This window comes from Palaemon carinicauda, chromosome 17 (genome assembly GCF_036898095.1).
Source record: "Palaemon carinicauda isolate YSFRI2023 chromosome 17, ASM3689809v2, whole genome shotgun sequence".
Taxonomy (NCBI): domain Eukaryota; kingdom Metazoa; phylum Arthropoda; class Malacostraca; order Decapoda; family Palaemonidae; genus Palaemon; species Palaemon carinicauda.
The window spans coordinates 37,791,296-37,819,103 of record NC_090741.1 but is presented as its reverse complement, the minus strand read 5'-3'; the positions used below and the strand labels follow the sequence as shown (position 1 = coordinate 37,819,103).

General features: G+C 46.2%; 2 protein-coding genes across 2 annotated transcripts in view; both read left to right on the top strand.

Moving 5' to 3' along the window:
• Positions 1 to 27,808, top strand: part of LOC137656682 (zinc finger protein 91-like) — a 430,152-nt gene that overhangs the window by 348,201 nt on the left and 54,143 nt on the right. The gene's annotated exons all lie outside the window — the stretch shown is intronic.
• LOC137656309 (splicing factor 3B subunit 3-like) overlaps positions 1 to 27,808 on the top strand; it is a 158,904-nt gene that overhangs the window by 82,658 nt on the left and 48,438 nt on the right. The window contains exons 13-17 of the mRNA XM_068390481.1: positions 11,369 to 11,524; positions 12,520 to 12,675; positions 12,784 to 12,921; positions 13,289 to 13,411; positions 14,078 to 14,272. Coding sequence (XP_068246582.1) covers positions 11,369 to 11,524; positions 12,520 to 12,675; positions 12,784 to 12,921; positions 13,289 to 13,411; positions 14,078 to 14,272 — 768 coding nt within the window. The remainder of the gene's footprint in view (positions 1 to 11,368; positions 11,525 to 12,519; positions 12,676 to 12,783; positions 12,922 to 13,288; positions 13,412 to 14,077; positions 14,273 to 27,808) is intronic.

Genomic DNA, 27,808 nt, shown 5'->3' with positions numbered 1-27,808 from the left:
GGTTCAGGTTCCTCCAGAGGGAAATAGTGAAATAGTATTCTCATAGAAAATCTTGTGTGCAGATATATCAGCATGTTATAGCTAATCGTCCTGGAGCTAGTTCTAGCTCATTAGTGTATCCACACATCTACAAACAATCCCCATGTCTGCTTTCCCACAAAGCTAGTATATCCAGAACATGAATGCACCCCAAGAACGGCTCCATCTGTCTGTCAACCTGGTTCACTCCAACCAAGAAGAACATTCTGGCAGACAATCTGAGCAAGTGCAGGCAGACATTCAATTGGAAACTTCGTGTACTGCTCTCCAGTACCAGACCTACAGTCACCGAGTCTTCTAGGACCCCTTCCGTGGGTCAGTCTAAATGTATATGTTTTCCTCCCATTATGCCTAATGAGGAGACTCCTCAGCAATGTTAGATTGCCATACAACCTTTTGATGATTCTGATAGCACCGCAGTAGCAACAAGTAGAATGTTACCCAGACCTTCTACTTCTGCTGTCAGAGGTTACGTCTGGACTTCCTCCCTTACACGACCCCCTTCGGCAACCACATGCCAAGATTTTCCACAACACAATCACATCCGTACGACTTCATGCTTGGAGGTTATCCAGCACCTCCTCTCTCAGAGAAGATTTCCACACCCAGTTGCAAAACGAATGTCTGGATACCTCAGGAGGTCTTCCATTGCCATCTATCAGGCAAAGTGGGCAATCTTTTGTGGAAGGGGTGTCTATCCGCTCGGAGCCACTATACCCCTGATTGCCAAGTTTTTGTTATACCTTCGGGAGGAGAAACTGTTCAGTCTCGGCGGTGAAAGGCTATAGCTCAGCTTTAAAACTAGTCTTAGACTTAAAGTGGTTGATATTTCCTCCTTGATGGAATTGTCTATGCTCACATGGAGTTTTGAGCTAACCTGCCCTCAGGCAAATATGAGACCATCTCCGTGGAACGTAGTTAAGGTACTGTACTGTACTGTGGTCTTGGAAAAGAACTCCCTATAAACCATCAAGTCGAGCATCAGACTGTGACTTGACTCTAAAAACTCTAAAAGTTTCATCCCTGTGCTTATTACTAACATTCAAAATCCGTCTGTAGTGGATCTTAGGTTCAGATCCTTCCAGATTTCCAGTCTTCGGAAAGTAACTGACGATTCTGCTCAACTGTTACTATGTGCTGTGAAAGTGTCAAGGCACTATCTTTTGTGCTCAAAAATAACTCCCCCTCAGATCAAGCATCTGCTTGTCAGCATGGACAGGGTTAAAAGGAGGATTACAAAGAACACCATCTCCTCTTGGATTTGGCAAGTCATTGACTGCGCACTCGATCCTCTCCCTACTCATCGGGGCAGACAACCAAGAGTGGATATTGTCAAGTGGATAAGTACATCCCTTGTGTTCAAGAGAAACTTCTCTGTGATGCAGGTACTCTAAGCCGGCGTGTGAAAAAGGCAAACCACCTTTACTGCCCATTAACTGCAAGATGTAACCAAGAGGACCCTGGATCCATTTACTCTATGACCTGTGGTAGCAACTTAACAAGTGGTTTAGCTACCTTAGATCTGTGGCAGGAGTAGTAGCTGTTAGTTTGGGGCAGAAATTACAGCGGTATTAGTCTGGTATGAATGTAATGACTGCCCTTTTCTTTCTATATCTTCCCCTCTCATGGGGCACAACATCTGTAAACTCTGAAAGCTGGCCTTAATCCGACTGCAGGTAAGCTCCATTTTCATTTTGTGGTCTGAAATATGTGTATATATTTTTCATGTCCGCAAACTCCTTGTGAGGGTGAGTTTGGTCATGTTTCTTCAACATTGTATGATTCTTTTAAAATCTTAAGTGTGATTCTTGTCAGCAAATTTTCTTTTGAGAAGCAAGTTAGGTCTGTGTCTTCTTCAATTGCACCAAAAATTGGCCTATTGAGAAAGTCTTTCAAGATTTTCGGTGATCAATTTATTCTGAAGAAGTGTTTTAAATTCTTTCATTCTACCTTGTTTCGAGTATTGTTCTCCTGTGTGGTCTTCAGCTGCAGATTCTCATTCTAATTTGTTGGACAAAAACTTACGGTCTATTAAATTTCTTATTCCTGATCTAGATATTAATCTTTGGTACCGTCGTTCAATTAGTTCATTATGCATGTTTCATAAGATTTTCCATAATTCTGACCATCCTTTACGTTCAGATCTTCCTGGACAGTTGCATCCTGTTCGTAATACTGTACTAGGCAGGCAGTTAATTTTAATAGTCACGCCGTCTCCATCATGAGGCTCATTACTACACGGTATTCTATAAGTTTTATTCCAGTTGTAACCAAGTTGTGAAATGATCTTCCTAAGCAGGTAGTTGAATCAGTAATGCTTCAAAAGTTCAAAGTTGCAGTAAATGTTTTTATGTTGAACAGGCTGACATAAGTCTTTTTATAGTTTATATATGACATCTGTTTTGATGTTACTGTTTTTAGAATGATTTATTGTTAATTTTTTCTCATCATTTATTTATTTCCTTATTTCCTTTCCTCACTAGGCTATTTTTCCCTGTTGGAGCCCTTGGGCTTATAGCATCTTGCTTTTCCAACTAGGATTGTAGCTTGGCTAGTAATAATAATAATAATAATAATAATAATAATAATTATAATAATTGTGTAAATGAGTGTCATCCCACTCCTTACATTTACATGGTTAAGTTACAGTGTGAGTTACCACTCACCGTGTTTGCAGAGGCTGTCAACACAAGGTATCAGGATAATCTTCCATTACTCTATCGAGCTCGGATTCGTATCCTGGGGCAAAGTTTCCAACCAGTTGGATGTGGATTTCCAACCACCTTGAGGCGAGTCTCATATGTAAAGAACAAAGGTTTGTATTCGTGAAGGAACAAATGACAAATTTGGAAGTAATTTGTATTTTTCATAACTCTACAAACCTTAAGTTCTTTACACATAATGTACTTGTCCTGCCGTCACCTTCCCCCGCAGAAGTCCTGCCTGCTGTCAAAAGTGAGGGTAGTGGGGGGGTTGGTATACCTCCTGCTACCCCTTCTAACTGGCGATGGGTAGTTTTTATGGCTAAACCAGCTCATCGCTAAATCGTATCTCCTCTGTAAAGAATTTCAGTTCTGTATAGTTGATGAAAATACAAATAACTTCCAAATTTTTCATATTTAGCTCATTGGTAACTATCCTTGCATTTGTCCTTGTTGCTAAAGGCAAAATTTAAGGTTTAGCCTGGTAAGTGGCAGATTTTTCTCCTCACTTAAAATTTGTATTGTAACTACATTGGTAACAAACTTTAGTGACTAAAGCCTGCTGTTGCTGAAGGATACTCAATATGGATACTTGAGGTTTGTAGGAAAAATGCAGCCTATTTTAAAGTATTACTTTTTTTCTTGAAAATAAAATCATCAATTTACAATGTTCACACTTCCCATCTCTGTCTCCTTATTCTCACTGTATCATATTCATTTTTAATGAGCTGAGAGGAGGATAATTGGTACCTACTGTAGGATGTTGATATGCGAGAACAGTTGCTTGTGGTTACTCTGCTATATCTGTTAAGAATATGAATTTGGTATTTTGAATCCAAAAATGGTATTATATGATTGATGGCTTCTCAAGAAAAAACATTTGTTCCGACCCAGATATAAACCTTCGCTATTTATAGGGTACTGTATTACTTTCGGCAACGCTGAAAACCAGCCAATACAATTCCAGTGAGGGATAATTACCCCATCCGCTAATTAGCGAGAGGGGGATTATGGTAGACTGGCTACCCCGCTCACTCACACCTGTCGGTTGAGTAAACACTAACTTTTGGCTGGGTAGAGTGCGGACGTACCGTCTCTCTCTCCCATTAAACAAACTGCCTTGCCTTTATTACTATTCCATTTTCTTTTGCGTGTATTGGTTTTTGTCCCGCTATGCGGACATGTCCAGGTATTGAGGGCCGCCGCTGCGGTACCTTCATATCGTCCGTGGAGACACACCCACACCCTTTATGCCCGGCTTGCCGTGGACGTCAGTGTTCGTGGGACAACACCTGTTCCGAGTGTAGGGAGTGGCCTGCCTCCCAGTGGGAGAGGTTTGCGTGTAATAAGAAGTCTAAAAGCGAATCTTCGCTTTCGGCGTCTTCCTTGAAATTGAAGAAATCGCGGGCTTCTGCTTCCTCTACGCCCAAATCTCTGCCCGAAGCTAATTCTCATCCAGGCCCTTCCGGGGCACGGCCGAGCAGTAGCGCAGGGCTTGTGACTCCAGGTCAGATAGGCGAAGGTGGCGGCTCCCCTAGTGAGGTGGCTCCTTCCCTTCCCCCAGGGAGCACCTGTTCCTTTCCAGACCTTGTGTCTTTGTGGCCATCACTGGGCATCGATTGTCCCCCTTCGAAGGAAGTTCTTCTCGAACTCCTCCGAAGGGGAGCAGAGAGAAGGCGGTCATCTCCTTCCTCTGCGGAGGTTGATCCTCCTCTTGTGGGCGCAGGCGCTGTTGCCCGTCGGTCAGGCCGAGAGTCTGGTTCCGACGCCGAGGAGTTAGCTAACCCACTTAACCCACTACGGGTGGTGGCAGGGCTCTCTCCAAGGCAAGCTTCTCCTTCGGGGGAACATCTCTCTCGTTCGCGAGAGAAGATTGCCTCTTTACATCTGCAATCTCCTTATGCTTTTGGTTCTCCTCCAGGGGTGGAACGAGAACCTTGTTATAAGCGTAGTTCTCCTTCGGGTGAACTCTCCTCCCTTGCGGAGGAATTACCCATAGACCTTGATCAGTCTCCCTCTCGGGCGGAGTCTGTTGAACGTTCCTCTCAGGAGGTTCGTAGAGTGGAGGGGTGGGTAACCCCTCTCCACCCTGGACATTCTCCTCCTCGGGCTGTGAGGAGACGTCTGTTTGAACCTGCTGGTTCTCCTCATGTTAATCCTTCGAGGTCTCATGACGATCACCCTTTGGGCTAGCGTGATCGTGAGCCTTCGGGCTCTCGTCATGTTGATCCTGCGGGTTCTCATGACAGCAGGAGTCCTTCGGGTCTCCGTCGCGGTGAACCTTTGGGCTCTCGCGGATTGAAACCTTCTGGTTTCTGTTACGCTGAACCCTCGGGCTCTCGTAACGATGGTAACGTTGAATCTCCGGGTTCTCGTGCCGTCAGCCACGCTGACCCTTCGGGGTCTCGTGACAGAGGAACCTCGGTTCCTCGTTACGTTGACCCTTCAGGGTCTCGTAACCTGAGTTATGCTGAACCCTTGGTCTCTCATAACTTTAATCACGCTAACACTTCGGTGTTTCGTGACTGGGAAACTTTGGTTTCTCGTTGCGCTGACTCTTCCTGGTCTCGCAACACAGGCTACGTTGGGCCTTTGGTCCCTCGTACCCTTAGTCACATTGACCCTCTGGGGTCTCATCACAGAGAAACTTTGGTTTCTCGTTGCGTTGATCCTTCGGGTTTGCGCAACACAGTTCTTGCTGAACTTTCGGGTTCTTTTGACCATAGTCATTCTTTTTATGACAGAGAGTTATCAAACTCTTGTTGTGTTGATCGTTCGCGCTCACACAACACAAGCTATTGTGAACCTTCGGGTGAGCATAGCAGTGAGTTCTCTCACCAATCTGAGGGTTCTTGCGCACACGACAAAGTTGGCGCGCACGACTGCATCAGCGCGCAACCGATTTGGCGCACACGACTGCATCAGCGCGCAACCGATTTGGCGCACACAAACAAATTGGCGAACATGGTGCGCGTGTTCAACCTATGGCGCCATATGCGCGAACATTTTGTTGCTTGCCACGCGCGCAAACAGCCTTATGCGCGCCACGAGCGCGAAAAAGCTGCGCGCAATCAGGAAGGGCGCATGCACGAGCACCCTCCCGCCTAGCAATAGTTTGGCGCGTGAGCACGCAACCATCTTGGCACACTCAATCAGTCTCTCAAGCCTCTTATGCCTCAACAGAGACAACAGTCGCCTGCGCGACCGAGCCCATATCCTATCCCTAAGGGTAGGCCTGTGCCGATCTTGCCTGTAGGGAAGCCTCCATGAGGCAAGAGGGTTAGGAAACCTGCCCAGGTTCCTAAACCCAGAGAGCAGTTCTTTCCTAAGGACCTCCCCCTTAGTTCCTCAGGAGCCCGTGACCCCCCGTGGTGTAGCGCCTTATTCAATGTAATGCGCCAAGCCATGAAAGGAGTCGTTCCCCGCTCCCAGTCCATAGGTGACAGACCTAGGATTCCTTTATCGCCTCCTCTCTTCCCAGGGTCCTCTCCTCCCTCCGACCCTAGGAGGAGTTTGGCAGATTCCGCACATGCGGGTCCTTCTGGCAAGGGGAGATGGTCATCCCCTCACCAAAGACCTCTGGAGGAGATTAGGCAAGAACCTCATTGTAGCCCCCAGCAGTTCAAGATGCCACAGGCCAGACCAAAGGGGAAAAGGAAAAGGATTCGTCCTTCACCCCCCAAGGAGGATAGGGTTACTTCCTATGGAGACTCCTTCCGTTCCTGACCGGTCGAGATAGTGCCTAAGGAGGCACGACCTGCGACCGGACGGGACTCACCCCTTATGGCAACGGACTTACATTCCACCCATAAGCCGACGGAGCCCTCTAGGCCCTTGGGGACAGAGGACCTCCGGCCTCGTGGGAGGGAACCGACGGATTTTTTCACCGTCCCTAAATCCTCGGCCAGGCTTCCTTCCTCACTGCTTCCCAGCCAGCTGGAAGCGAGCACCTCCTCGGCAGTCTCCCTATCCCTAGCTTATCCAGTTAACGACTTCTACCCACTCCGGACTCCTATGGATGAGAGCTTGGATGTGGAAGGGCAGAACGATCTCGAGGACAATGATCTGCCAGCAGCCGCTAGCCCTAAGGTTATGGAGGATGAGAGGAAGGAGTCGGAACATGCCTTCTTGCAGGTCCTAACCTGCATCCGTTTCATCAATGGACTACCAGATCCATCGGCAGCCCCTCTGGATGGAAAAGAAATGGTCCTTGACCAGTTCTATGGCACTCAGAAACCTCAAGAGGACCAGTGCAGCTTTGCCCTGTTCAAAGGGGTTGAAGAGTGCCAAACAGAAGGCAATGTCCCAGGCAACTGGGTCCACCTCCTCTCTGCTCCAGCTCGTCCTCCAAGCTCCTACCTTCTCCGTATGTGTTTCAGAGGAAGTACTACGAGATCCTTGGGGAATCTCTTCCAATGCTGCCTCTCGACCACTCTATAGAGGCACTCTCGAAGGCCACACCCTTCGAGAAACTTAAGGGAATTCCAGTCTCCTTTTCAGTCTCTGAAATCCTGAACCAGGAGAAGGTGGTGAAGTATGCCATGCAGGCTACTTCATGGCTGGACTTCTGGTTAGGATCCTTAGGACAACTGAGGCGGTCTAAGGACCTGTCTCGGGAGTCCTCCATTAAGTCTTTGGAGACTTTCCTATTGTCTGGCACTCGGGCCATCGAGTTCCTCTCCCTTTAGGTAGTGAACCTTTGGGCCAACACTATCTTGAAGAGGAGAGATGCCGTCATAGGCAAGTTCCATAGACATCTTCCTCAGGCCGAAGTAGCGAGACTGAGAAATACTCCTTTTGAGGGCAGTTCTTTGTTCCATCCCGAAGATGTCGAGTGGGTGGCAGAGAGGTGTAGGAAGTCCAGCCAGGACTCCCTCATCCAAAAGGTCAAAACCCACAACCAAAAAGGGCTAGAAACCCAAAACAGCAGGGTAAAAAGGGTGCAAAGCAGGCCTTTCATAGCAAAAAGTCCTTTCGTGGAGGAAAGGGTAAGAAGGGATCCGGCCGAGGCCGGTCCCAATAAGACAATCAATCCTCGCATTTGCCCACCTGTGTGGGATGCCTGCAAAGCCGCTGGCAGAGGTGGCTTCACCACGGCGCTGAACCCTGGACGGTCAAGGTGATTCGTTCAGGGTATCGTATCCCGTTCACGCTCTCTCTCCCTCCACTGACTCGAGTGCCGATTCCATCAAACTTCTGTGCGAAGGGATCCGCGCGGGAGTTTGCCCTTCCATGTTGGAAGTCCAGTCCATGTTGGAGAAGGACACTCTCCAGGAGGTACTTGACAGGTCCCCAGGCTTTTACAGTCGATTCTTTCTTGTGAAAATGGCGTCTGGAGACTGGAGACCAGTCATCGACCTCTTGGTCTTATACAGGTTTGTTGAACAGACACCTTTCAGGATGGAGACGGCCGACACAGTCAGACAAGCGATAAGACCTCAGGACTTCATGTGCACTCTAGATCTAAAGGACATCTTGGGCTCACAGAGTCGGCATCCATCTCCTAAGGTACTTGGACGACTGGCTGATTCTGGCAGACTCTCTGCCAATGAGACGAACTTCTAAGGTTTTGCGAGGATCTGGGGATCGTGGTAAACCTTGAGAAGTCTCACCTGCTCCCCTCTCAAGAACTGGTATACCTAGGCATGTGATTAGACACCCTAAGGCACAAAGCGTTTCCATCAGACGAAAGGATCCATAGACTGAGGGAGATAGCACAGGTCTTCCTCAGTTGGGAAGAGCTCCCGGCGCAGTATTGGCTTCGCCTTCTTGGTCACCTCTCTTCCTTAACCCGACTAATCCCCAACAGTTGCCTCAGGATAAGATCCATCCAGTGGCAACTAAAATCCCAGTGGAACCAACACTCCGATTCCCGGGATCACCTAGTCCGCATAGGGCTAGAGGAACAGTCGGACCTCGGGTGGTGGCTGGCAGAGCCGAACCTCTGCAAAGGGGTCAATCTTCTCGTCTCTCCCCCGGAATTGATGCTTTTTTCGGATGCATCAAAAGAAGGGTGGGGGCTCACGTGCTGCACCATTACAGTACCAGCACATAAATCTCTTTGAGATGAGGGCAGCCTCTCTGGCCCTCAAAAAGTTCCACCAGGTCCTGGCTGGGCACTTCGTGGTGTTGATGAGCGACAACACCACAGTAGCAGCTTATCTAAGCAAACAGGGCGGTACCTTTTTGCAGCAGCTGTGCCATCTTGCAATAGAGATATTCGGATGGGCAGAGGACAACTCGGTGACTCTATCAGCTCGCTTCATTCAGGGCAAGCGGAATGTGCTAGCAGACAAGCTGAGCAGAGCGACTCAGATAGTTGGCACCGAGTGGTCTTTGAATCCTCTGATAGCCAACAGTCATGACTTTGTGGGGTTCCCCGACTGTGGATCTGTTTGCAACGGCCCTGAATTTTAGGCTCCCGTTGTACTGCTCCCCAGTCCCGGATTCCCAAGCTCTTTGGCATGATGCTTTCCAACAACTGTGGGTAAACCTGGACCCTTACGCGTTTCCCCCGTTCTGTCTGATGAGAAAAGTCCTCAACCGGGTACGAGCAAGCAACAACTTGCAAATGACCCTCATTGCTTCGCTATGGCATCACGTAGAATGGTTCCCGGACCGTCTGGATCTCCTCGCGGAGCTCCCAGGGAGCTCCCTCCACAGCACGACCTCCTCAAACAACCACATGCCAGCATCTTCCATAAAGCCATAGCTTCGCTTCGACTTCACGCCTGGAGACTATCCAGTACCTCCTCACACAGAGAGGCTTTTCTCAACTGGTTGCGAAAAGAATGGCCGGACACCTCAGGAGATCCACAGAGGCAGTCTACCAGGCAAAGTGGTTAGTTTTCTGTGGCTGGTGTCGTAGAAGGGGTATCTCTCCCCTCGATGCCTCTGTTCCAACTATGGCGGAGTTTCTTGTATACTTTCGGGAAGAAATGCTTCTCTTGGTCTTGGCAGTCAAGGGCTACCGCTCAGTCTTAGGGTCTTGCCTTTAGACTGAAAGGAGTCGATATTTCCTCCTCGTTGAAACTTTCTTTTCTCATATGTAGTTACGAGCTTACTTGTCCCCAGGCAGAGCTAAGATCTCCCCATGGAACGTGGTTCGGGTCCTCAGGTCTCTGAAGAGCTTCCCCCTATGAACCATTACGCCGGGCCTCCAATCGCCACCTCACGTGGAAGACGGTGTTCCTGCTCGCTCTAGCTTCGGCCAAGAGAGTCAGCGAACTTCACGGCCTATCTGCTGATGTCTCCCACTCTAGGAGATGGGGGAAGTAATTCTCAACTACATTCCTGAGTTCGTAGCTAAGACTCAAAACCCAGGTGTGCCGGACTCAAGGTTCGGCCCATTTCGGATAGTCTTCGTTCTGTAACCGAAGATCCAGACCACCTGCTACTATGTCCAGTAAGGAGTCTGAGGTGTTCCTTAAGAAGAACAGCAAAAGCTCGCCCCCGTGTACAAGCACTTTTTGTCAGCACGGGGAAGGTCAAAAGTAAGGTCACGAGGAATAATATTTCCTCCTGGATAAGGAAACTAATCGAATACGCTCTACATCCAGACCTCCCTCTGTCCAACCGACTCAGATCTCATGACGTCAGAGGCATTGCAACATCTCTGGCTTTCAAAAATAATTTTTCTGTGGCACAGGTATTGCAAGCGGGCATGTGGAAGCGTCAGACGACCTTCACAGCCCACTATCTGAAAGACGTAACCCACTGGAGCATGGAAACCTTTTCCATTGGTCCTGTGGTGGCTGCACAACAAGTGATCTAATGCTTCAGGCTCCTTGATGGACAAGTACCAGAGGGTTGAGGACCCTGGGGAAACAGCTCCGCAAGACCGAAGCATAGCAGACCTCACCCCTCTGCAGGTATGATTCATTTCCATTGTGCATCCTGAGTATGAATAAATACTTTGTTACGTCACCAATACCTCGTGAGGGAGGGTATTGGATATGTCTTAGAACTCATGCTTATCCTCGAGTTCCTACGTAAAGACAAGCCACGAGTCTCTCTCACACAAGCTTCTGCAGGCCGCTATCATTGAGGTACCTTGTAACTACTTTTATTTTAGCGAGGGTAGGGTTCTTTCTAATTAGATCAAAGATCAATTATTAGAGGAAACCTCGGGTCATGACCAAGGCCAGTTGGTAGAACTTCCTCCCTCCTAAGAGTAAGTCACCCTATAAATAGCGAAGGTTTGTTTCTGTGGGAACAAATGACAAATTTGGAAATAATTTGTATTTTTCCTAACATACAAAACTGGAGCTACAGTATTTATACAAATTGGCCCGCCACCCTGTCCCCCTAGAAGTCCTGCCAGAAAGCAAAAGTGGTTACTCAACCGACAGGTGTGAGTGAGCGGGGTAGCCAGTCTACCCCAACCCCCTCCCTCTAACTAGCTGATGGGGTAATTATCCCTCACTAAAATTGTCTTGGCTGGTTTTCAACATTGCCGAAAGTAATACCCTATAAATAGCTCCAGGTTTGTATGTTAGGAAAAATACAAATTATTTTCAAATTTGTTATGTTTTATCCGATGAGGGTAACTGTAATAACCAGTAACACTACTCGTGCCGCAAGCAAGGTGAGCTGCTTGATTTACCATGTATACAATCCTTTTACAGATCTACCCAGATGGCATCCGACACATTCGTGCTGATCGTCGTGTTAATGAGTGGAAAGCTCCCGGCAAAAAGACCATCGTCAGGTGTGCGTTGAATCAGCGGCAGGTAGTCATTGCCCTGACGGGGGGAGAGATTGTATACTTTGAAATGGACCCTGTAAGTATTAAAGAAGTATATACTTGAGTATTATGTTAGAGATTTTAAATGAAGGGTATTGTGTTTGGATAACTTGAGAATTTAACATTTTAAGTATAAATTTTACTTCCAAATTCTCATTTCTAGCTTGGAATAGATTTTTTAGATTTAATGGTCATCATAGAGAACTAATATTCCAGTAGTTGATTTTCATCTAGATTGCTATAGTACTTTAGATGGTCTACAATATTCAAGTGAAGAGTTGTTGTTTTGATACCCTTTCAACATGCAGACGTTCACATTTTTTTCCTTTTCAGGTTATTATTTAATTGTTCTAATAGAAACAGCCATTATTTTATATTGGGTAATAAGTGTTTGATTACTCATTCAATTAAAAAGTTTATCCATCTTAAGTCATTATGCAATTGCTATCTGATTGTTATAAGAATAGCTACACAGTTTTTTCTGTATTCTACAGTGATTTGAAAACATATCACTTCTATGATTGAGTTCATATTACAGCTAGCTGTTTACCCTTATCATGACAAGCTTTGCTTCTACCATACTACTAGACCTTGAAATTTTATTCCTGCTTCTTATTTCTCTTGACTTACAGCCTTCAATTTTTCTGGTTTAATCCATTTTATTTTCCTTCCTCAATGCTTTCTTTTAGTTATTTTTTTAAGCCTTAATAGGTTTCAAGAAGCTGGTTGTGAGTCGAATTATGTTAAATTTTGATCTAGGGTAAGCCTAATCTGAATCCCATGTCTATGATTCCCAGCTACAAAAGTCAACAAATAGTCAAATTTCATATGAAATAAATGTCTGGTTATTACAAGTGTCGTTTTTCTTGCTCTATTAAATGACAATATTATTTTATTACAATATTTCTTTATCCTATCTTTGTTATTATTAGTTGGACTTTTTTTTGCATCTCCGAATGTGTGCAAGTCGAATGTTTTTAAGTTGTGGACCTTCTGTAATACATTTTGCAATAAAATTATAATATTTTTCAGAGTGGTCAACTGAATGAATACACAGAAAGGAAGGAGATGAAGAGTGACGTGATCTGTATGGGTATTGGACGTGTACCACTAGGCGAGCAGAGGTCACAGTTCTTGGCTGTCGGCCTCTCTGACAACACTGTCCGAATCATCAGCTTAGACCCAAATGTAAGTGTGTCGTGCAGGGAATTACATTCAGACTTGTTTTGTATATAGTTTTATGAAGAAAAGATTGCAATAATTAAACATTTAATTGATTATTTTATGATTTTGCAGGATTGTTTAACAGTTAGAGGCATGCAAGCTTTGCCTGCCCTTCCAGAGTCCTTGAGTATCATTGAGATGGGAGGACAAGAGGGTTCCGATAACGAGCCTCGAACGCTCGGAGCTCTGTACCTCAACATTGGATTGCAGGTAAGGTTTATGAATACGTTGTTAATGTTATTATTTTTAGGATTCACAAATGTAATTGCTACATATTGATAATGTTTAGTTTATTAATCCATATAGTTATTGGTTCAGTTTAGAATATCTTCTGTTATTGTACGTGTCTGTTTATAAATACATTAACAATATATCTTTTGTTGCTTTTCAAAGTTGCCAGAAAAATTACGGAAAAAGAAAGTTATTCTTAGAACTGCAAAGCCTGTGTAAAAGGCATTTTATGCCTGAAACCTGTCTCCACAGGTTTTATGTGGTATATTTGATTTTTTTTTTTACCTTGTGTGTAATTTTTCCCTTTATTACATTATTATTTAACAAAATGATTGTAATTCTACAGAACGGTGTATTGTTGAGGACGGTTCTGGATTCGGTGACTGGTGATATGTCGGATACACGTACACGTTATTTGGGTTCCAGGCCAGTCAAACTTTTCAGGATTATCATGCAAGGAAACGAGGCAGTAAGTTTCTCTAGAATAGATTTGTTACATTTCTGTTTCCTAGATTACGTATATTCCTACGACAATGTTAGTACGTACTGTATACTCCTACGACAATGTTAGCATGTATATTCCTACGACAATATTAGTACATTACATATATTCCTACAACAATATTAGTATGTATATTCCTACGACAATATTAGTTCATTACATATATTCCTACAACAATATTAGTATGTATATTCCTACGACAATGATAGTACGTATGTTCCTACGACGGTGTTAGTACATATGTTCCTACAACAATGTTAAGATATTCCTACGACAATGTTAGTATTTATATTCCTATGACAATGTTAGTGTACCTCTCCTCTGTAACCTTATTTACTGATATTGCATGTTTGGTAGACTGGTTACCCATAATTTTTTTATTCTAGATTTTGCTGTTTTTCTTCTCTCCATCTAAACCTTTTAGTTAGACAGACCTTTTTCTCTTTTTGCTAATTGACTGTAGTATTTACTTAGATCAGTCGACCCTCTAACTTTTGTATCCAATATGTAGAGATGAAATCTAACAGTAGCTCATCTTTCCTATGAACTGAAATTAAAATGGAAAACTGTGTTTTGCATTAAGATTAATTTATTGCTATGTATTCAGAAGGGCCAATTCTTTCTTCCTCATAGGTGCTTGCCATGTCATCTCGTTCCTGGTTGTCCTATTACTATCAAAACAGATTTCATCTGACTCCTTTATCTTATGAAAGTCTCGAGTATGCCGCTGGTTTCTCGTCTGAGCAGTGTCCCGAGGGTATTGTAGCTATTTCAACCAACACGCTGAGAATTTTGGCCCTAGAAAAACTTGGTGCAGTGTTTAATCAGGTAAGGAATCATTTCAGTAAATATTGATTATCATCCATTGTATTTTAGTATGTTTGAGGGGCCTGATTTTAATATTCTTTGATGAAATATTTGAGCACACACCCCTCCTCTTTGCTTGGCTAATATGCTAGGTTTATTTAATTATTAATTGATATTCATATAAAAATGCAACTTTATTGGTGGGCTAGCCTTGGTATGATAATCATAATAAAGGTAACCAAACCATATTTACCTTACATATTATAGGTATATATTCATGATAAATAGCCTTTTTGAGGAAAAATTTCACATCAACAGTGAAATCAACTTTTATCTATGAGAGTCCATCTAAAAAAATTTAAACATTGAGTTATGATTGCATTCTCAGAAACCTTCATCTTTCTCTAACCTTTCAATAATTTTTATGGGAGTGTTAATGATGGTAGTAATAACATTTAGGTTAGCATAATTTCAACTAACTTAGAACTGAAGTGAGGAAAAATATACTGGAAATGGAGCGCACAATTATCATTTGTAGCAGTTTAGAACAATCATACAACCATAACATTGGCGTAAATTATCATACTGTCATTAGATGTACTGTAGTTTGTTATTGCGACTATGAAGGATTTCTAAGGATAAAGTATTGCGACTGAAGGATTTCTAAGGATAAAGTGAAATCTTTGTAATACCATCATCTTGGATGCGTAAATGCATTTGTTAGTTCCTTATGATTAGCAATGAAACGTAAACAAAACTATGGTTTTTCAATATTAATCTTACCCGATGATCATGTAGCTGTCAACTCTGTTGCCCGACAGAAATCTACGGTCGGGATACGCCAGCGATCGCTATACAGGTGGGGGTGTACACAACAGCGCCATCTGTGGTCAGGTACTCCAGTACTTCTTGTCAACACCACCTCAATTTTTCCTCTGTCGTGCCACCGGCTAGACCTACTTGGATACGCTGTTGATTCTGGAGTTATTGTTCACGATTTGGTGATGTATTTGCTCTAGAGTTTAGCCTTCGCTATTCAGGAAGCTTTAACATTAGCTTAGCAAGTTTTTGGAATTAATTTGATTTAATTTTGGTGACGAAGAGAGTATGAACTCTCTTTCACTTTTAAATGGCCGACCCTTCCCTTAGACGGAAGTGTTGGTGTCGAAGAGAGTATAGACTCTCTTTCTTAATTTTGCTTAACAAAGTTATAGATTTATTTTATATCTCTCCGCCTTTTATAGGCCTCTTCGATTAACTTCCTTTTATTATAAACTTATAAAAATTAATTTTTATGTTTGTTTATATGCGACCTTTCCTAATAGTAGGCGGTCTTTTCTTGGAACCGAAGTTAATTAACATGGAGCCCGTCATATCGTTTTTACCTGTTAAGATTTTATGCTATTTTAATTTTAATGTTTTTGAAAGAATTTCTTTGATAGTCTCGTACTGTTTTCAAAGTTGAACTAACGTTTTGTTTTGTCTCCGCAGTTGTTGACGTTCAGAACGTTCAACTTGCGCTCTATCGTTACGATAGAGAGAGAGTATTCACGGTTTCACGTTGCAGTAAGAGTAAACCGATTCTAGCGTTTTGTTCATTCTTTCTTAGCTTAAATGGTTTTAATTCTAATAAAGGAACTTTTTGGGCTCAAGCCATGTCGTCCTGATGGAAGTTCCTTAAAGGCAGCTTCCTAGGGTATATTACAACTACAGCGATATTCCCAGAGAATTTACCTTCAGGTACCCAGAATTCTAACTCCTGGAGCGAGTATCCCTAAAAAAGACCTTAGGGATATCGTAAATATCAGTGGACGTATTCTTGACACGCCTCATAGCAATCTATACCCCGAATAGAGTTAACACTTCGTAGGGGTAAAATGGCAAGAAAACGAAAACGATAAGAAAGGGGGGAGCCGTTCATAAGGCATCCCTCCTCACCGTTTCGAAAGCGTGCCCTGCGCCGCTCACGGCGCCATCTGTATTCCTTTTTGCGTAGCTCTACGACTCGGTGTATTTTCCCTGTTTACTACCTAATCTTGGAATTTTCTCGTTTATAATGCTTTCTCCAACTTCTTCTGCCTCGGATAAGTTGAGTATTATTTCTTTTATGTATAAATGTAGGCTCTTGGTTAAAATTAAAGTTATTAAAAGAGTTATCTTTGATACAAGAGCTGTTGCCTGCTGGAGGCATCATGGATGCTGTCGCTCGCTAGAATAGGATTTATTTGTTAGCAAGAGCGACGTTCCCAGCCCCCTTTGCGCTTAAATATTAGCTACTTAGCTTATTTAGGAATTCTGTTATGATGCGATAGTAATGTGCCTGGCGAAATTACCAAGGCTACCAACACTAGTCTTCGTAGGCTAGTTGTTGGCCTATGTACTTCCTGCATGATAATTAGTCTTCCAAATGTGAAATTATTGCTTTAAGCGTTAGGCAACGTTATACATATTAGTCCTTTTCGAGTACCTTCCAAGATAGTATTGATATGAGTTTCGGTGAATTAGGTAATCGATTCTCTTAGTGCCTAGGCTAGGTTGTCTTAGGTCATTATAATATTATCTGTTCCCTGTTTGCTCCCTTCTCTTAGGGGAAGGGGCAAACCCTTTCCCTCTGTTTAAGCCTTAGGCTTAACTCTAGTGGTTTATTTGAATTAATCTTCAAATATATCTATGCTGGGGTAGTACTGTACCTTCCCGTTCCAACAGTATTGGTTCAGAGGGTGACAGTACAACAGTGTTTAGTCTGAGCCCGGTTTGTCTGGCATGGGGCAGAGTCTCCCTTGCCGATTGACTCGGGCACTAAGGGTTCCCCCCTTAGTCCACCTTGTTGGGTTCCAGTAGTGATCCCTTTACTCGGTGACTCATCAGACTGTCCTTGCCGTTCCGGTCTCGGGATATGTTCCCTTTTCTGGAAAGGCAATTCCTTCTTTGCCGTGGTTCGTGGGAGGCAGCCAGTAGTGCCGGCCTCCCTCTCGGGTCTTTCTCTACTGAGATGAACTGTCTTAGTTTGGAGTGACCCTTAACCAAGGTAAGGTTGGATAGGACCCTCTGTCCTTCCCTTCTCTTTTTCCGTTCATTGTGTCAGTCGTCTGCATCCTTGCCTAGCCTAGGTTGGGATGAGGAACTGACGTGGTCTCCTGTCGGCCGGCAAAGTGTGCCGACCGGCAGAGACCATTACTGTGAGTGCTGCCCGGTCCTTTCTTGGTCCCTCTATCGCTGCCGTCTGAAAATTCAGTAGGCAGCGGTTAGGAAGCTTGACTTAGTGTCTTCCCCTTCCTTTCGGCACTCTTTCGGGTGCCGGGCTCAGAGACTTATAGTCTCTTAACCCGGCACTCACTCTTTTGTCTTAGTATGTGTTGTCCTTGCCGTCTGCCGGCCTACAGGCCGGCTGTCGGTGGGGAGGGGTGTTCTCCAGTTCTCTTGCTGTCGGTCGGCGTTGGGTGTATACCTTTGCCGGCCGGTCTATTGCTCATCTGCCGGCCACTACAAGTGGGGCCGGCAGCCGAGTGCTGCCTAGTGTGTGGGGGCTAGCCGGCAGGGTTTGTTTACTGCTGCCGGCCGGCCCGCGACACTGCCCAGTCAGCCGGCCACTAAGTATGATGGCCGGCAACTCAGTGCAAACCGGGTGGCTACGGTCTGGCAACCACTGCCGGCCGGTTCAGGCATGGGTTCTGGAGTTCTCCCCAATAAAGGTGATCTGATGTTGTGTACTTGAGATCTACCTTTCCAAAACAAGGGGGGGGGGTGCTGAGCGGCAGTAGCCGGCTGGCACACCACCCTCAGGTACTGTATCAGTCCTCTCTTGGTGGTATATTCAACCAAAGGAGTTCATGATGTAGTAGGTTACAACACTGTCTTTTCTATCTTACTTGTGTTACTGGTATAATCACCTGGTGTCGCCTTACAAGGATAAAAGATAATTCTTTTATTCCTGGCCAGAATGGTATTATTTTACCTTAGGTGTGAGCTACACCTAATTTCCTTTGGAAATACGTTCTCTGGTTATTCTAGTAAAGACTAACTATGTGACTTGGCCGGTGGGCTTCCACAGGTGTTTGTGTGGGTTTCACAAGTAGGTGTCTTTCCCTTATTCTTTTGTTGAATACTCATTTGTTACATGTGAATTAAAATTCACTTGATATTCATGGAAATTTTTCTTCTTTTACAGGAGGAGCATCCGAAGTGTGATAGTGTCTTCTGCAATGTCCGCAGTAAGAACTTTTGCGGACATACCTCGTGTAGGAGGCACGCAGCTTGTGCAGCCTCCAATGATGAACATCGTTACTGGGATCCGCAGGTATGTGCTGTATGTACTAACCTGCTATCAGAGGCTTTTGAATCCCCTAGGTCGGCGGAGTCAAGAGATGCAGCGAGGGAGAGGCTTCGTGTATGGGTAAGGGGTTTTCAGAAAAACACCACTGGACCTTATCTTCCTAACGAGAAGATGAGGGCATACCTTTTCCCCAAGGCTTCCCCTGATGCTGTTGTTCCCCAGCCTCGGCCGGAGATCCCTCTGATCCAGATCCCAGTGGAGGAGGATGTCGCTGACGCCTTGCAGGACATCCAGTTGGACGACAAGATGTCCGACTTGTCTGATCGTGCGGAGCAGGATCTCCTCGCAGAGGGCGAGGAGCAAGATCGAGATCCTATTGCTGTGGAGGAAGAGGTTCCCGTTTCATCAGACGTGCCGGTTCAGGTCCCTGAACCTATCCCCTCTACCTCGTCCGCTCTTCCAGCAGAGCTTGGACAGGCTCTCTCTTCCATCGTTGGTATGATCCAACAGATGCAGAGGGAGAATAATCAGAAGGCCGCTACTTTGGAGCTCCAGATGCAGAAGATCACAGCATCACGTGGACCTCCAAAGAAGCTCAACGTTAAGGACCTTCCTCTGTGCTCGGATGCCAACCCGTGGAGATATGCCGAGCACATGCCGATGACGATTGGGAAGATCGTCATGTCGGAGAAACTGGGTTCAGTTCCCCTTGAGGAGGTGGAATTCTGGCCCAGTAGAGGGGCCTACCCGGACTGCTATGTCCGTTTGAAGAAGGAGCCGGCTTCGAAGGAGGAGACGGAACCAAAGGAAGTGATTATCCTAGATCACTCCAAGGCTCAAGCCACCTTGACAGCTGCTTTAAAGGAGAGGGGGTTCTCAAACTCGAAGGTTGCCGCCTTGAGCAAGAAACACCCCTCCTTTGTATCCTCCCCAGCTAGGGCCTTCCCCTTTATGCAAAAGGGGTTTGCGGCCGTCATCAAGGCAGTTGAAGCTGGCAAGCCGTGCCCGTCCTTGGAGGAATGTAAACCTCTATCGCTGGCATTGCCAATGGATAACAAGGACTGGAAGGAGGTGCACCTTACTTTCTCGGTTGGGAAGTTAGACGCCGACATTGCAGGACAGCAGTTCGGCGAAAACCTTCCCAAGTTGTCGGAATTCCTTCTTCGGAGGGAATTGGACACAAAGGAGCGCCTGGCAGCCTCGATGTCTCTCCAGACCAACATGGAGACGATGGCTAGTGACCCCAAGATGCCAGAGATGTTCATGGTTATGGCCAAAATCCATCTGGCCACAGTAACCAAGGACCTCTATTGCTTTGTGAAAGCAAGGAGAGCCTGTAGGGAGTTTGTGTTTGCCTCGGCCACAGTGAGGCACGAACCCAAGAGGCTAATTTCATCTAACATCTGGGGTAAGGATCTCTTTTCCAAGGACGTGGTCAAAGAGATCGTGGACAAGGCCGCCACTGAGAACCGCAATCTTCTCCTGAAGTGGGGCCTGTCCCTTAAGAGGAAGTCTTCTCCGGATGAGGGCCCTCAGCCGAAAGGAAAGGCAAAGAAGTCAAGGTTTTCCTCCCGTCCAGCCAAGTCCTTCAAACAGCAAAGACCACAGCAGCAACAGCCAGCTTTGCCTCCGGTTCCACAACTGGTAGCCCAGACCCCGACCACCTTCCAATGGGTTCCCCAAGCAATGTCATCAGCTTCCCCTGCATTCAATCCCGTGTTCGAGGGACAGTCGACCACGTTTCGTGCAAGACCCAGAGGAGCAGCTAGAGGGTCATCAAGACGCCCCTCTAGGGGACGAGGATTCAGAGGTGGTCGCGGCCAGGGAGGCAAGACTGCAGGACAGTCAAAGTGAAGTGTCGCCGGTAGGTGGGAGACTTCAGTATTTCCGGGATCGCTGGACCTTCGATCCCTGGGCCCACAGCCTTCTCAAAAATGGACTGGGTTGGAGTTGGTACAGTACTCCGCCCCTGTGCCCTCAATTTTTCCAACACTCCACCCCCGTTTTGGAGGAGTACATCCAAGATCTGTTGGAGAAAAAGGTGATCAGGAGGGTAAAGTCCATCAAGTTCCAAGGGAGGCTGTTTTGTGTTCCCAAGAAAGACTCGGGGAAACTCAGAGTCATTCTGGACTTGTCACCACTCAACAAGTTCATAGTGAACCACAAGTTCAAAATGCTAACGTTACAACACATAAGGGCCTTACTGCCCAAGAGGGCATATACCGTCTCCATCGACTTGTCAGACGCATATTGGCACGTTCTAATAAGTCGTCGTCTCTCCCCCTACCTAGGATTCAAGCTACAACAAAAACTTTACGCTTTCAGGGCGATGCCCTTCGGACTAAACATAGCCCCAAGGATCTTTACGAAGCTTGCGAGCGCAGCTCTCAAACAGTTACGCCTAAAAGGGTTCCAGGTAGTAGCCTACCTGGACGATTGGTTGGTGTGGGCAGCATCCAGAGCAGAATGCTTGCAAGCTTCCCTACAAGTGATTCAGTTCCTGGAATATCTAGGCTTCATGATCAACAGAAAGAAGTCTCGTCTTTCTCCAGCTCAGAGGTTCCAGTGGTTGGGAATTCACTGGGATCTAGTGTCACACCGTCTTTCCATCCCGATGTCAAAGAGGAAGGAAATAGCAGGGTCTGTCAGGAGACTTCTAGGTTCCGAGAGGATATCAAGACGCGAACAAGAGAGGGTTTTGGGCTCTCTTCAGTTTGCATCAGTAACAGACCCTGTGCTAAGAGCACAGCTAAAAGATGCAGCGGGAGTATGGAGAACCTTTGCATCGAAAGAGCGAAGGGACGTAAAGAGACCGGTCCCACTTCGGCTACGTTCTCTTCTCAGACCGTGGTCTCAAGCCAGTCGTCTAAAGAGGTCTCTACCTCTTCAGCCACCCCCCCCGTCAGTGACAATCCACACAGACGCCTCAAAGGTAGGGTGGGGGGGTCACTCCCATCGGAAAAAAGTGCAAGGAATCTGGTCCAAGCTATTTGGGACCTTTCACATAAACTTTCTAGAAGCTATGGCAGTACTTCTGACCCTGAAGAAAGTATCCCCACGTCACTCGATCCACGTAAGGTTGGTACTGGACAGCGAGGTGGTTGTGAAATGTCTGAATCGGCGGGGATCGAGATCCCCACCTCTCAACCAGGTGATGTTAGCCATATTCCGACTGGCGGAGAAGAAGAAGTGGCACCTGTCAGCAGTTCACCTTCAAGGAGTCCGGAATGTGACCGCGGACGCTCTATCCAGGATAACACCGATAGAGACAGAATGGTCCCTAGACGCAGGATCATTCTCTTTCATCTTGAGTCAAGTCCCAGAACTGCAGATAGACCTCTTCGCGACGAAGGACAACAAGAAGCTGCCGAAATATGTGTCCCCATATGTGGACCCCGCGGCAGAAGCAATAGATGCGATGTCCCTCGATTGGAACAGATGGTCCAGGATCTACCTGTTTCCCCCTCACAATCTGATGTTGAGGGTCCTCAACAAACTGAGATCCTTCAAGGGAGTAGCAGCAATAGTGGCCCACAAGTGGCCGAACAGTGTATGGTTCCCTCTGGCTCTGGAACTACGACTGAAGTTCCTACCGCTCCCGGACCCAGTTCTGTCCCAGCAAGTCCAGAAGTCGACTGTCTTCGCTTCATTACAGAAGACCCGAACCCTGCAGCTCATGATTTTCTCTCCCTAGCGGTGAAGAAACGGTTCGGAATCTCGAAAGATAGTATCGACTTCCTGGAAGAATACAAGTGTAAGTCTACTAGGAGGCAGTACGAATCTGCATGGAAGAAATGGGTAGCCTTTGTCAAAGATAAGAACCCGCACGAGATCTCTACGGAGTTCTGCCTATCCTTCTTCATTCACCTCCACGGACAGGGGCTGGCGGCGAACACAATTTCTACATGTAAGTCAGCTCTAACAAGACCCATTCTATATGCCTTCCAGGTAGACCTCGCTAACGAAATGTTTAATAAGATCCCAAAGGCCTGTGCTAGGCTTAGACCATCAGCTCCTCCAAAGCCTATTTCATGGTCATTAGACAAAGTCCTTCATTTTGCCTCATTACTAGATAATGAGGAATGTGCGTTGAAGGACCTGACTCAAAAAGTGATCTTCCTTTTTGCCCTTGCTTCTGGGGCCAGAGTTAGTGAGATTGTGGCCCTCTCGAGAGAGGAGGGCCGAGTTCAGTTCCTGGATGGGGGAGAACTGAACCTGTTTCCGGACCCTACGTTTCTCGCTAAGAACGAGTTGCCCACCAACAGGTGGGGTCCCTGGAGAATCTGCCCTCTGAAAGAAGATGCATCTCTATGTCCCGTAGAATGCCTTAAGGTCTATCTTCGTAGAACTTCAGACTTCCATGGGGGCCAACTATTCAGAGGAGAAACATCGGGCTCGAATTTATCTTTAAATCAACTTAGGGCGAAAATTACATATTTTATTCGCAGAGCGGATCCTGACAGTTCACCCGCAGGTCATGATCCGAGGAAAGTTGCTTCATCTTTAAACTTCTTTAATTTTATGGATTTTGAACACCTTCGTTCATACACTGGCTGGAAGTCTTCCAGGGTATTCTTTCGCCACTATGCTAAGCAAGTGGAGCAGCTAAAGAGGTCTGTGGTAGCAGTTGGTTGCGTCGTTAACCCTGCTGTTTAACTCTGCGAGGAACAGCGGAATCATTTGGGACTTGGATTCTTGGGTGAATAGTTAGTTATATATGTTGATATAACTGGTAGTGTAGGCTCTCAGAGCCCACAATGACTGTTCCAACGTGATGGTGATGGTAACATAAGTACAGACAGGGTGCCAAGCGTTTGCCAACGCTATTGTCAGCAAGTGGTAACATGGACGTTAAGTTTGATACCGGGGTATGTGTAAGTGACACATATGTTTTCTTTCAGATAATCATTCATCCATGCACTACAGTACTTGTGAAAATTGTTGGTCATCCACCTAGCATATGTACATATTTATGGTGACCATACCTATTTATTGTTTCTCAATAAACTTGTTCTCGGGAACCTTGCGTCTCCTTCACCTATATTTTTGATTGTTTTTTGAGCATTTAGCCTATGTATATTAATCGGGGATATCTATAATAGCCTATTCCTTAATGCAAAGCCTGGATTATACTGGCTTATACTTTCCTTAGCAATAAGGACTCCACCCCTTTCTGAGGACGGTGGTAGTAGCAAGTTTAATCCTACGCAGATATAACCTTTTGTCTATTTTTACTTCGACCAGGGTGCTGGTCGGGACTTTTTCTTTTGGTTACGGTAGTCCCGTAAGACTTCGCTTCATATAGAGTGAGACCACTATATGGTACTGGCTAGCGAGTGATTCATACATAGGTATATGTACTCTTCGTTCGTTTCTAGAGTCTAGTAGGACTCCTCCCTGTAGGGGGCAGGAAGCACTCTCATGGCTTATGATTAGTGAAAAGATGTATAACGGTAACATCTTAGGTCTGTCAGTCGAGTTGACTAAGAAACATTCTTGAGGAGTACGGCACGTATTGAGAATCCACAGATACAGTAATGCTCTGGTATACTTCCATCAGGACGACATGGCTTGAGCCCAAAAAACGGATTTTGAGCGAAGCGAAAAATCTATTTTTGGGTAAGATAGCCATGTCGTCCTGATGGACCCGCCCTGCTCCTTTTCAAAATAAATATGAGTGAAAAGGATAGTAGGACCCCTCCCTACATACAGTATCTGTAGCACCTCGTGTATCGCTACAAGGAATACAGATGGCGCCGTGAGCGGCGCAGGGCACGCTTTCGAAACGGTGAGGAGGGATGCCTTATGAACGGCTCCCCCCTTTCTTATCGTTTTCGTTTTCTTGCCATTTTACCCCTACGAAGTGTTAACTCTATTCGGGGTATAGATTGCTATGAGGCGTGTCAAGAATACGTCCACTGATATTTACGATATCCCTAAGGTCTTTTTTAGGGATACTCGCTCCAGGAGTTAGAATTCTGGGTACCTGAAGGTAAATTCTCTGGGAATATCGCTGTAGTTGTAATATACCCTAGGAAGCTGCCTTTAAGGAACTTCCATCAGGACGACATGGCTATCTTACCCAAAAATAGATTTTTCGCTTCGCTCAAAATCCGTTTTTTATTTGGGAAATCTTTCAGTTTTTTTTCCTTTAACAATAATATGTTTTAACGATATATATAATTGGGCTCATCTCTCAGTTTCTAAGTCAAGAGAGAGAGAGATAGAGACGGAGGGAGAGAGAGGAGGATAAACGTTTCGTTCAAGCGGGTAACGTTGTTATCGTTTTTGCTCTTCTCCCTAGTCTCTTTAGGGGAAGAAGGTAAACGTTTCTAGAGTTTTATTCTTGTTCCCAGGCTTTATGCGGTGAGAGATTTTAAACGTAGTTTATTTGATCTAGTGTTTAGTCTCTTTTCCAGCCACTGAATTCTTTATCTTTCATTATGTTTTTCTGTTACATTGTAATACTGTTTTCGCAATTACTAACTTTTAATGAAGGATAGAATTGCGTGTTTCAGGTACAAACCACTTAAAGTTTCGAGTTCAGTGAAATAAGTGCAAACAGAAAATCAAAAGTGATAAAGTGATAAGCGCAAAGTGTTACAGTGTTGCGTTCGAGGGTTCGTCTGTTCGTGCCAGTTGTTCGCCTAGTCTGGGACCTCTTACAAGCTCCCAAGCCCAGGGGAGAAGTAATGTCGAAGGACTTATGGGTTCATCAGGCCTTGATCGACGAACAGACGTTTCCCTCCGTGGTTTCGGGTGTATCCACTCACGTAGCCGACGTGATCACCCCACCCACACAAAGACGAGAGAGCCCATTTATTCCTCGTCTGCGGAAGAGGTTTCTCGCAGAAACCATGGACCAAATCTTGCAGCTTTTAAGTGCAAGTCGGTCCCTTCCGCGCAAGTCCAACTCCTAGGTGTAGCCACTGCCACTGGGTCAGTTCGGACTTGCTGCAGTACGACAACTGCACACCTCCCAGAGAGGCAAGGTGGTACCGCAACAGGCAGTAACTCCGTCTGTTGCCGCACCAGCTGTTTTAGACCCTCAGTCTCAACGGACAGTAGCTCCGTTTGTTGTTGTCTTTCATAGACCCTTGTGGTCCATGCTGCAGACTATACAGTCTCAGCTTGCTCCTTCATACAGGAGTATCATGCTGGAAGGTTGACAATGCAGCCTGTTAACCTACAATCCGCCGAGGTTGTGCGCTCAGCAGATACTGCGGCTGCCTGCTCCCACCCTCCACCTGTGAGAGCTCCACCTCCGATGCGCAGTCCACCCTGCCAGACGCATGTTCTTGCTGCGCCTCCTGCTTTCATGCGTGAGTTGCCGCATCGGGAGTTGCCGGGTTCCAGCACTATGAGGCAACCTCCTCTACCCATGAAGCAGGAGCCTCATGCTATGCGGCATCCTCCTCAACCCATGAGGCAGGAGCCTCATGCTATGCGGCAACCTCCTCTACCCATGAGGCAGGAGCCTCATGCTATGCGGCATCCTCCTCAACCCATGAGGCAGGAGCCTCATGCTATGAGGAGCCTCATGCTATGCGGCATCCTCCTCAACCCATGAGGCAGGAGCCTCATGCTATGAGGAGCCTCATGCTATGCGACATCCTCCTCAATCCATGAGGCAGGAGCCTCATGCTATGCGGCATCCTCCTCAACCCATGAGGCAGGAGCCTCATGCTATGAGGAGCCTCATGCTATGCGACATCCTCCTCTACCCATGAGGCAGGAGCCTCATGCTATGAGGAGCCTCATGCTATGCGGCATCCTCCTCAACCCATGAGGCAGGAGCCTCATGCTATGCGGCAACCTCCTCAACCCATGAGGCAGGAGCCTCATACTATGCGGCATCCTCCTCAACCCTTGCGGCCTGAGCCTCATCCCTTGCAGCATGAGCCTCATCCCATGCAGCATGAGCCTCATACCATGCAGCATGAGCCTCATCCCATGCAGCATGAGCCTCATCCCATGCAGCATAAGCCGCATGCCATGCAACATGCTCTGCATACCTTACAGCATGCTCTACATACAGCATGCTCTGCATTCCTTACAGCATGCTCTGCATTCCTTACAGCATGCTCTGCATTCCTTACAGCATGCTCTGCATTCCTTACAGCATGCTCTGCATACCTTACAGCATGCTCTGCATACCTTACAGCATGCTCTGCATACAGCATGCTCTGCATTCCTTACAGCATGCTCTGCATACCTTACAGCATGCTCTGCATACTATGCTCTGCATACAGCATGCTCTGCATACCTTACAACATGCTCTGCATTCCTTACAGCATGCTCTGCATACCTTACAGCATGCTCTGCATTCCTTACCGCATGCTCCTCAGTCACACATCTTTGGTTGTTGCCAACTCACAAGACTGTCAAGCAGTTTCTGGTCTGCTGCTTTTGCACCAGTGAAACCCTCACTGAGAGAACTTAGCTTTTCTCGGATATGGTTCCTGTAGATGAGAAAGTGCTATTCTCCCTCCTTCTGATATTCCCTTGAGGACTCTGTCATTTGGAGAGGAGCCTTAAGCTGCTTAGCCTCCTATGGACTTTTATTTAAGCATAACATGCTTCCAGGGAGGGTAATGGTTCCGCTTCAGTCGCTAACCCCGTCTGTTACCACACCTGCTCCCATAGACCTTGAGCTTTGTTGCAAGACATGCAGTCCAAGCTTAGTCCTTGTTAGAGGATTTTTTGTTTACGGAGTCAGTGTGTCACTGGGAAGACGTTCAACAACCAGCAGAGGGGACTTGTTGTGACGCAGTGCGGCAACCTCAGCAACCCGATAAGGAGTTGTCTGTACTACCCAGACAGTCTAGACAGTTTCGGGTTGTCGCTGTACTTCCTCGCTTCCCCATGGTTGACAGTTCACAGACTGTGCAGCAGTACCATGATCTTGTGTCCGGCTCCGTCAGACGACTGGCTTTTAAGAGCTCCCACAAGTCGTCGCTGTCTGGAGAATCTCAGATGGACTATGGATCTGACCAAGGAACTGGGCCTCCTGGTCAATTTAGAGGAGTCCCAGCTCGTCCCATCCCAGACCTTTGTCTACCTGGGTATGGAGCTTCAGAGTCGAGCTTTTCGGGCTTTTCCGTCGGCCCCAAGAATCTACCAAGCCCTAGAATGCATCCAGAGCATGCTGAGAAGGAACCGATGCTCAGTCAGGTAGTGGATGAGTCTAACAGGGACACTTTCATCGCTGGCCCTGTTCATCGAGTTAGGGAGACTCCTCCTCCGCCCCCTTCAGTATCATCTAGCTGCTCACTGGATAAAGG